The 10,529-nt window shown below is 48.2% G+C and overlaps 1 protein-coding gene across 1 annotated transcript; it reads right to left on the reverse strand.

Annotated features, from left to right (window-relative positions):
* Positions 1 to 2,075: 2,075 nt before the first annotated feature.
* Positions 2,076 to 9,224, reverse strand: cyc1 (cytochrome c-1). Its single transcript, XM_072683238.1, has 7 exons — positions 9,116 to 9,224; positions 7,418 to 7,608; positions 5,789 to 5,915; positions 5,024 to 5,181; positions 4,288 to 4,448; positions 3,254 to 3,354; positions 2,076 to 2,414 (listed from the first exon to the last, which is right to left on the reverse strand). The coding sequence occupies exons 1-7, from the start codon at positions 9,194 to 9,196 to the stop codon at positions 2,310 to 2,312; spliced, it is 924 nt and encodes a 307-aa protein (XP_072539339.1). The 5' UTR covers positions 9,197 to 9,224; the 3' UTR covers positions 2,076 to 2,309.
* Positions 9,225 to 10,529: the final 1,305 nt, after the last annotated feature.

Raw genomic sequence — 10,529 nt, forward strand, 5'->3', positions numbered from 1 at the left:
TTGGGGCAGTGGTGCTCAGTGGTTAGAGCTCCAGGCTGTTGATGACAGGGTTGCGGGTTCCATATTTTAGTCACATATGAAACTAATTTACTAAAACATAAGCCCTCAGTGAAGCTTTTACAAAACAGGAAAATGACCATACTGGCCCTTTAAATTCTACACAGGATCAGGATATGGCCCAGCTGACACCAGCATTCACACAGCTGTATAATCTCCACAGAAGACCCCTGATCAACAGAGCCGTGATCACCTGACCCCTAAGGTCACCATGCCTAATGGCTAGAGGGGTATAAAGCCCCCCAGCATTGAGGAGCTGTGGAGCAGTGGAGGAGCTGTGTTCTCTGGGATGATGGTGGAGGAGCTCCATCCAGTACTTTTGGGATGAGTTGGAATGGCTGAACAAATGATCTACAATCAAATCCTCCTCACAGCAAAACTTCCCAGAGTAGAGGCTGTTTTCTGGAGCAGAGCAGGAACCCTTCAGAGAAAGCCGCTGAGCCGCTGAGCCCAGATGTAGTCGCTCAGCCAGACGTTTTTCCGGGCGTGCTGCAGAGGTACAGGGCTGAGTGTTCAGCTACATGCAGGAGTGCTGATAATGCTTCTACCTCACAGTAGGTAGCAGTGTGTCGTAGGGCTGGGCGATACGGTAAACATACTATATCACGATATTTACAGATATCACAATACCTGTGACCACAGACTAAACACATCAGTATCAGATTCTTATAAACTGCTGTTCAGATCCTCTCCTGTACTGAATACAGTGATTTCTACTCAACATCTGCTGCTCTTCATCTAATGAACCCTTCAGTCTAATTACACTGTTAGTAATGACCCTGCAGCTGATCTGTGTTTATTAGCACTAACAGTCTCCTCCATATGACCAGAACAGCTTATTGCTATCACCATAACAGAATTGATCACAATACGATAAAATATCGTCATATTGCCCAGCTCTAGCTCTAGTGTGTCCTAACCCCCCCGGCAGTCGGCACCAGCTTAAAGAAGAGCTGGATGTGGTCGGTGTGCAACCATGCACTTAAAGAAAGGGTTTGGGTGACCTCTAGTGTTCACTAGCAACACACACTGAACTAGTCAGATTTGGACAACAGACACTCCTTGGCCAGTGGGGTAAGAGCAGGGCTGGGTGATAAGGTAATCATTTTCTATCACTATATTAATTCAGAGAAAAATGCATCAGCAGCAGATTTAACACCGCTAGTCAGATAAGCCCCCCGAACAAAACACTAGCCCCAAGTGTTTAAGGTAGTGGTAGTAACTTCAGGCTCCTGCAGATGGCGCTGCACGAGGATGATGGGGCTATAAATACCTGTGGGGTGTGTGATGGGGTTGATAGATGGAGAGGAGGTGGTGCAGTGCAGTGAGGGTCTGGTTGGATGTGTGGAAAATGGGTCTCAAAGCAGACGCAGTTAATGATTGGCTGACTGCATTTGGGCGGGACTAAAGATCACAGTGTGAAGGAGGAGCTGAATCTGCAGGTGTGTGGAAGCAGACGGTCATACAGGTCTACCAGCAGTTACCACCACCTTAAACACTCCAGGGAGCTTATTTTCCCCTACTTAATGACTTTGGCTGCCCTGTAACCAATTAAACAGGACTCATTTAATTACATGCCCTGTATTACAACCTGCAGCTGATGAGGTCTTTAAGCACGGACATCCTCGATACGATCAGAACAGCAGTATCACAATACAGATGCAACAAAATCACCATATCGCCCAGCTCTACACGAGAGTGTGGAAACCTAACCAAACCGCCTTTAAAACCCTGATTTTGGTTGTGTACACACACACACACACACACACACACACACACACACACACCTGGTTCTACAGCTATTTCTGATGTAATTGGACAGTTTCGGGGAGCAGGTGCTGAATTGTTGGCTGACCTGAGAGTATTTGTACACACTGCTCAGTAGCGGCTTCACGGTTTTATTGGGATACACCACCGACTCATTAACTATTCACACAGGTCAGGTTTGGGCAGCACGTGCTGAAGGTGGCGACCCTCTTCCTCCCGAACTCAGATAAAGCAGATCACCTCCAACAACCTTTCCAGGGTTTTGTTCAGATAATTTATTTTTATACAGTAAAACAGAAACACATGTAGGAGTTGGCGCCCGTCCCCCCGAGTCAGAAAGGAACCGGAACACCGTATGAGAGATTTTCCAGCAGACAGATCAGTGAGACCATGATGATGGTGTGTGCATGCTGGAAAAACCGGCAACCATGAGTCAGGAATATCAACCATACTGAAGACAATGAGGCTGAAGGCAGCGGGCAGCCTTATTTGGGAGGCCTGTAGGCAATCTTTCTGCTCTTCAGCACCGACCACCTGTGTCTCTTCAGGTAGTAGATCAGAGGGATCAACACCGCAGAGCCCATCAGCAACTAGAGAGAGAGAGAGAGAGAGAGAGAGAGAGAGAGAGAGAGAGAGAGAGAGAGAGAGAGAGAGAGAGAGAGAGAGAGAGAGAGAGAGAGAAAAAAAATCAGGACACAGTGAACGGGTCAAACCCACTGACTGGGCAGAGTGGCTGTCTTGTGATCAGTTTGAAAAAAGTGCAGAACAGAAGGTCAACCAACACTAAGCTGCTGTTTCAAACGGGACCTGAACACCTGCAGATCAGCGATACCGCTGCCTGTACTCTACCTGAGAACCTGGATACCCTTCACGTCAGGGTACTTCCTGCCCAAATACTGAGTTACACCAATTACTTCAAATCCTCATCATGGAGAACTGAATCTCTCCCCTCTACTTTACAGTGAGACACAGCCAATCAGCACAGAGCTTATTTACATAAACACGTTTTAAAGATACGGTTACAGGAACAGTGTGTTTAACTGGGGCAAAAAGGTGGTGTCGCGTAACAGTCGTGTAAATAATTCTGTGGAGCTGAAAAAAGGTAGGATATGGACCCTTTAAGCAATCTTCAATGTTACAACCCTGAGGGTCATTACTGTGACCTCTGTTCAGGAGCACACAGTCAAAGAGAGCAAAGATGCAGTGACTGGTGCCCAGTAGAGGGAGCTGGTGCCATCCTGGAGAGCACAGGCAATTTTACACGCCCTGACTCCGGCTGCTGATGGCAAAGCAGTGTGGGCCCTGAGTGAGCACATTAGCCTGTTTATGGGATATTTGTGTGGTTTCACCACAGGGTGAAACTGAGGAGTTAGATCCAGCTTAGTGTGTGTGTGTGTGTGTGTGTGTTTGGGGTCAGTCAGGAACAAACCTTCAGTCCCATCTTCTTCCGCTGGTCATGCTCTGGCTCAGCAGCCCACTTTAGGAAAGTGCAGACATCTTTAGCCACCTGACTCATTGTGGCCGGGGTTCCTGCAGGGGGAGGTGAACAGGAGACCTTTCACACTGCAGCACCACAAGCGTGTTTATACAGCACATTTCACACCCAGAGGTTTCAGGGCTGTTCATTAAACACAACTAAAGAGCAAAGTAGAGGGGAAGTAGAGTGGAGCGCAGAGTGTAAACCGGAGAAACGGAGGCAGCCTCAGTCTGAAGTCCTAAAACGATCCCTAATGACTGATGTGAAGTCAACACTATTCGGGCAGAATTCAGGCACAAATTAAAAATCGTAAGAGATCAGAACATCAACACTAAAATAGGAGCATCAGCTGATGATCAACTGCCATGATTTTGCTGTTTAACTCTTTTGGTTAAAGGCTATCTGTCTGCAGCACTTTGCCCGGAGCGGCTTCATTTAGACACCATCTGAAGAACAGTGTGGGGAATCCTGTAAAATCTGAGTTTCTGTCTTTTGCACATTTTAAGAAAATGCTGACTGATTTAGGAGTCTGTTTTATTGACTGGTGCTGCTTTAAAAGAACATTTAGAACATAAATAACACACAAGCATCCCTTTGGGAGAGAGTAGAGGAAACAGAGCGGCCTGTCTGTCAGAGGGCTGCATATCTGTGATTATATCAGTAAACTCAAGTATACCAGCGGACTGGTGTGGAGGTAAGGGGACTGTAGTTTAAGGGGTTTTGACTGAAGGAGTTGCTCTTGTGAGTCTTGATTCCTTCCAAGGGCTCTTCCTCCAGCTTTAAGGGAGCTTACAGGTTATGGGAGATTACTGCACTGCTGTAAAGCTGCTTTCCACCAGTAAACAGGCTGTAAAAGCACTAATAACTAATAAATCTGATGAGGACCGCTGCAGCCAGACCCCATTACTTTTAATGTTCAGCTGTTTCCTTTTTTAGGGTGTGTGCGCGCGCTTATTGTATCGTGTGTGTGTGTAAAACTGACTCACCATCTTCAAATTCCAGCACCTCATTATAAATGGGCGGAGCCATTCCAATAGCCTGGCCAGGGAAGTAGGGATTGAAGTAAAGCCCCTCCCTCAAAACTACACCTGCCGGAGGCTCACAGTAACCAGTCAGCAGAGAGAACACGTAGTCATCACCGCCATGCCTGAGAGCGAGAGAGTGAGAGAGAGAGCGAGAGAGAGAGATACTGTAAATGAACATGACCGTTTTAGTGGATCTCAGCTAAACTAGGTACTGTTGATCTAAATAATACCGGACATTTTATTAAAAATGATTTCTGCAGGATATGCAAACAAGGTTTTTTTTTAATTGTGGCCAGTTACCAGCAAAACAGCATCATACAAACCGATCAATCGTTTTTAACTGGACCGCTGAGTGTGTCTGTGTTGACTAAAAGGGGACACGCACATGTCCACTAAAGTCAGACCAGAACAAACACTTTGTGGCCAATACAGATTTTACCAGGTAAAAGTGATCAGATAGGCCAACACTGTTCAGAGACAAAAACACACGGAGCTGAAATCGGACTCCTCCGGCTCTGACCTTATTATAACACCATATTTTGAAAGACTGAAGAGTAGTGGGGAGCAAAACTTGCTTATTCGTTTATTCGGCTCTAGTTTTAACTGCTGAACAGAGAAGGTAGAGGCAGCAATCAGACCTGCACCGTCACTGTGGAACTCAGACTGACCGGGTTTATAGAGAGGAGGGGAACGGTACCTGGCGCTGGTAATATAGCTGAGATCGGGCGGCAGAGCCCCGTTGTTGGCAGCGCGAGCAGCCTCAGCATTGGAGTAGGGTTTGGGGAAATAGTCAGAAAGCTTTCCAGGACGGGTGAACATCTCTCCGGACTCATCAGGACCATCAACAATTTCAAACTGTAAGAGATGCATGACGTTATTAATATGGGTATGTGATCGGTCAGTAAAGAGGAGAGGACTCCTGTGACATCAGGACAGGAAGAGAACCGTGCAGTTATTCACTTTTGTCAATAAGACGATTAAATAAAACACTGCAGGACAGAGAGAGACAGTGGGAAGAAGAGTAAACAGGATCAGGAGGGAAGTGCACCTCAGGTAAAGCACGGACTTGACAAGAGGTGCCTAAGATAGGTGCCGGAGATATTCCCGAGAAGCTTAGACAGAAGATACCTTACCTTAAGTGAAAACGTTTTTTTAAAAAGAAAAATAAGTCAGACACAAACACAAATCTAACTGATTTAAATTCAAATTCCAGTGAATTAATTTTACTTGTATAGTGTTTTCAGAGTGGATGTTTGCCAGATCACTGATCAATCACACTACTTTCATGTTCTGCTGAACAGTCTCTAAATTCAGACTGAAATGAATGAAGGGTGCTCTCCACACAGTGATGTGTTCAATCATTACCATCAGCAAACTGCCACTCCTGTAAGCGAGCTCAGAAACAGCACTGTGGCTATAAACCATAATAAAAATAACCCATTATAAAAAAATAACCCATTACCTCCTCGGCTATTGCTTTGGCTTCTTCCTCTGTGTGCGAGACTCCCACCAGGTTACGGAAGGCCAGGTACTCCATACTGTGGCACGCCGAGCACACCTGCTTATACACCTGATACCCACGGCGGATACTGAGGAAAAACACAGACCCCCAGCGTTACCAGCAAACGTCAGAAACACTGATCACCAGTTACTAACACCACACTCCTTTAGTTTCTGAGGTCCAATCTGAAATGAACCAAATCAACCATACACACTGTGTGAGCTATATATATATATATATATATATATATATATATATATATATATATATATATATATATATACACACATACACATATATATACATATATATATATATATATATATATGACATTTGATATTTATATAACATCTGAAACTCACTGAGCAATTTGTTTAAAACATTGTCCTCCTTCCTATTCATGCAATTATCCAATCAGCTAAACCTGCAGCGTATACAATTGTGCAGGTACGGATCCCCAGCTTCAGCTAACGTTCACATCAACCATCAGAACGGGGAAGGTGTGATCTCAGTGATGCTGAGCGCGGCAGGACTGCACAGATTTGAGTATTTCTAGAGCTGCTGATCTGCTGGGATTTTCTGTACTCTAGTCTCTAGAGTCTCAGAATAGTGAAATATAGAAAACCAGGGATGTCCCCAGTCCGGTCAGAGTACCTTAATGCTGACTGTCAGCTGATCCCATCTGTGTGTTTTTATAAACACAGCTCCACATCTTAGGTAAATGCTGTTTATTAAGAGTAGTGAACACCAGTAAAATCACAGTAACAGCCATCAGTCGACTGCTGTGTAATAACTCATTTACAGTGTGGGGGTTCTTCACCTTTATTTAAGCAGCTCTCGCAGATTAAAACCCGCTTTTAAAAGTGAGGCCTGGCCAAGACTGAATGAGCTATGATTAGCGCGTGTGTGTGTGTGTGTGTGTGTGTGTGTGTGTGTGTGTGTGTGTATTAGCATTAGTCTCCTCTTCAGTTCTGAATGTTCAGCGCTGTTTTAGAACCAAAGAAAGGAGCGTGGTTCTCCCACTGGTAGAACAGAGCACTTCCACTGCAGTTTCATTTCTAACCAAGCCCAAGTCAGGAGCTAAGGCAGGTGAGTGCGTGTCTCCTCAGATGGATTTAATGGAATAGACTTGCTTTCCTGTTCAACAACTACAACCGAACTGGGCGGTTTTGGCGGCTCCTTCCAGCATGATGGCGCTGCGCCATGTCACAGAGCAGACGCCACCTCACACTGGTTTCAGGAGCATCAGGAGTGCTGGTTAATCCCGGTTATCGGATCGGAACCCTGCAGAGCACTCGGGATGTGGTAGAACAGGACACTGAGCATTAAACTGCTCCTAAAAATCTGCTGAGATACAACCATGTCACCATTAGTGCAGTGCTCCTCAGAACCTGCCCAGTGAGGACGTATCACAGCTCAGAAGAGAGTCCCCAAACTGCTGCCCACCAAGGTTCCAGCTACTAATTAGGCAGCTGCCTCCTGAGTGGTCTATATGAGCTTTCCAACAAAGCAGGAGTGACCCTGCTCAGCTGAGACCAGGTGTGCTGTCGGACAGTGAGGATACCGCTGCCCTCACGTCAGGGGAGTTACCTGCCGTGGTCGAAGGAGGACAGTAGGCCTTTATGGCTCCAGGGGTAGGATGGTGGGTGCAGCTCCATCTCTGTAGCCTTGACAGACTGATTGAGCATCAGAGCCAGTCCTGCTCCTCCTGTGGTCAACACTCCCAGCGTGGTCAGGGCCATCTTCCGTCCCTTAGGCAGGCTGGCAAACGACATGTTGGCCTGGAAGAGAGGTCACATAAAAACACGACACACGGGAGGTCAGCGAGCTTTACTTTAAACACCACTAAAACATTAATAATTAGAGAGGCACTGATCCCATCCAGCGGACCAATATCCGGTCTGATCCAGGCATTTTGTAATGATCAGGTATTGGCTACTTTAAGCCTGACCCTTTCTTTTTACCGCTGTGTTGTAGCAGAGCGCCCTCTGTCGTCCCCTACGTGTTATTACCAGGCATTATTCCCAGCACGCTGAGGTGAGGAACGTTCTCGGCTCGGAGTCTGCAGTGTGGAACTAAGAGGAGAACCTGGGGGAATATCTGTGGTGTCTCATCTAAATAAATATGGCACTGCATTTCTTTGTGGAGAACATTAGTAAAATTAGTCCAAGACTTTTAAACAACAAATCATTTGACTTTTTAAAAGCAGTTTTGTTCATATGTCAGATTCATCATTAATAAACATGTAAGCTTAATGAAGATTCCCATCACTAACAGCATCACTACGGAAAGTAGGACCTGCACAATATATGGATTCAGCATCTCAATGGTCACGTCGCTGGACAGTAACGTCAGGTTCAATGTCAACTTACTGAAACTACACCAGGTGTCCTAAAGAGGTCCTGCTACAGCTCTTACCCCACATTAACCTTCACACTGTCCCCATTTCCCCTGACAGATCCACCAGAGGCAGACTCGCCCAATCCCGGGTCCACCGAGCGCATTATTAATATCATAACATGGTTAATCGTTGACTCTGGAGTGTGTTTACCCATGTTAGTGTGTGTCCTGGGTCTAAGCCCTGCACCCCTGCACCCCACTCAGCCCTGCACCCCACTCAGCCCTGCACCCCACTCAGCCCTGCACCCCACTCAGCCCGGAGCCCCACTCAGCCCTGCACCCCACTCACCCCTGCACCCCACTCAGCCCTGCACCCCACTCAGCCCTGCACCCCACTCAGCCCGGAGCCCCACTCAGCCCTGCACCCCTGCACCCCACTCAGCCCTGCACCCCTGCACCCCACTCAGCCCTGCACCCCACTCAGCCCGGAGCCCCGCGGACTGACAGTGTTCAGAGGTAAAGCTGGGGGGAGGACCAGCCGCTGCACTGCCCTCCGCAGGGAGTGAGGACCAGGGCTCAGTAGTGCCCTCGTTAGGGAACAGGCAGTTAGCCGCTCCCGCAGACCTTCACCTCCACCCATCCAGCTCGTTTAGCACATTTCCACACACCTGGGAGCTCAGGCGTACAGTCGGAGATGAGGGCAGCTGTAAAACTAAGCCTTTCTGGCCCTTTCTGACCCTTTCTGGCCCTTTCCGACCCGCAGCCCCGCGGATCCGACCCGCAGCCCCGCGGATCCGACCCGCAGCCCCGCCGTTACGAAAGTGACCTTGCTCAGGTTAGCGCCTCAGCTAGCGCCGCTGGGAGCCCCAGCCCGCCGGGAGCACAGCCCCGGACTCCGATAAGTCACGGAGGCGGTGTGTAGGGTCGGGTGTGAGGATCAGTGCGTACCCGGGGTGAGTGCAGGGTCCTCGGCGTGTTTAAGAGAGCTCTCCCGCTGCCGGACAGCACGACCACTCGCAGCGCCGCCATCTTCTCCTCTCCCAGAAACGCTGCTTCCGCTGATGACGCGCCGCCACGTCACTGCCCCGCGTCCTGCACGCGGGTGATCATAAACACCTAGAAAGTGATTATTAAATAAATATTTATTAAATCTCGACGATCCGTTTTTAAAACGCGGGGTTGGTGATCATTAATGAGCACTGTTGAAGCTTCATGTGGATTTATTTACTTGCAATAGAGTCTCCCTTTGGGACGTGGCGCCTCCCAGCGGCTGGAGGTCGGTGCCACAAGAGCAGGACTGCACGCCCTCAAAACAGGGTCAAGGGTTCTTTACTGAAGGGTTCTGTATGAAACCCGTGTGAGTGATTGCTGGCCCGGTTAAAGGGCTTTAGTGAAGAGCAGGGTAAAGGTTGTGGGCTGAAGTCCCGGTAGAAGGGGAGGGGGCCTGGCTGAGGGCAGCCCTCACCGAACACCGACAGGTTGGGAAGAAGTGGGCTTGGGACCGGAAGGTCACTAGCAAGGGCGGTGCCAGGGGGGGTCTTTAGCTCCCACGAGAAGACATTACTCTGGGCCCCCCACCTTCAGCAACTCTGCCTGGTCAGCCTCCTACGCCTCAATGTCCGTTTGGGAGTCAGTGTGATTGATCAGCTTTGGGACTGTCTGATCCACAGTGTCTGATCCACAGTGTCTGATGCACAGTGTCTGATCCACAGTTTCTGATGCACAGTGTCTGATCCACAGTTTCTGATCCACAGTGTCTGATCCACAGTGTCTGATCCACAGTGTCTGATCCACAGTTTCTGATCCACAGTGTCTGATCCACAGTGTCTGATGCACAGTGTCTGATCCACAGTGTCTGATGCACAGTGTCTGATCCACAGTGTCTGATGCACAGTGTCTGATGCACAGTGTCTGATCCACAGTGTCTGATCCACAGTGTCTGATGCACAGTGTCTGATCCACAGTGTCTGATGCACAGTGTCTGATCCACAGTGTCTGATCCACAGTGTCTGATGCACAGTTTCTGATCCACAGTGTCTGATGCACAGTGTCTGATGCACAGTGTCTGATCCACAGTGTCTGATGCACAGTGTCTGATGCACAGTGTCTGATCCACAGTGTCTGATCCACAGTGTCTGATGCACAGTGTCTGATGCACAGTGTCTGATGCACAGTTTCTGATCCACAGTGTCTGATGCACAGTGTCTGATCCACAGTGTCTGATCCACAGTTTCTGATCCACAGTGTCTGATGCACAGTGTCTGATCCACAGTGTCTGATCCACAGTTTCTAATCCACAGTGTCTGATCCACAGTGTCTGATCCACAGTGTCTGATGCACAGTGTCTGATCCACAGTTTCTG

This window comes from Salminus brasiliensis, chromosome 7 (assembly GCF_030463535.1).
Source record: "Salminus brasiliensis chromosome 7, fSalBra1.hap2, whole genome shotgun sequence".
Classification (NCBI taxonomy): domain Eukaryota; kingdom Metazoa; phylum Chordata; class Actinopteri; order Characiformes; family Bryconidae; genus Salminus; species Salminus brasiliensis.

Coding starts and splice junctions, on each gene's coding strand:
- cyc1 (XM_072683238.1), bottom strand. CDS start 9,196: ATGGCGGCGCTGCGAGTGGTCGTGCTGTCCGGCAGCGGGAGAGCTCTC. Junction 7,609..9,115: donor GGACCCTGCACTCACCCCGG/GTACGCACTGAT, acceptor CCTCTCTTCCAG/GCCAACATGTCGTTTGCCAG. Junction 2,415..3,253: donor GGAAGAAGATGGGACTGAAG/GTTTGTTCCTGA, acceptor CTCTCTCTCTAG/TTGCTGATGGGCTCTGCGGT.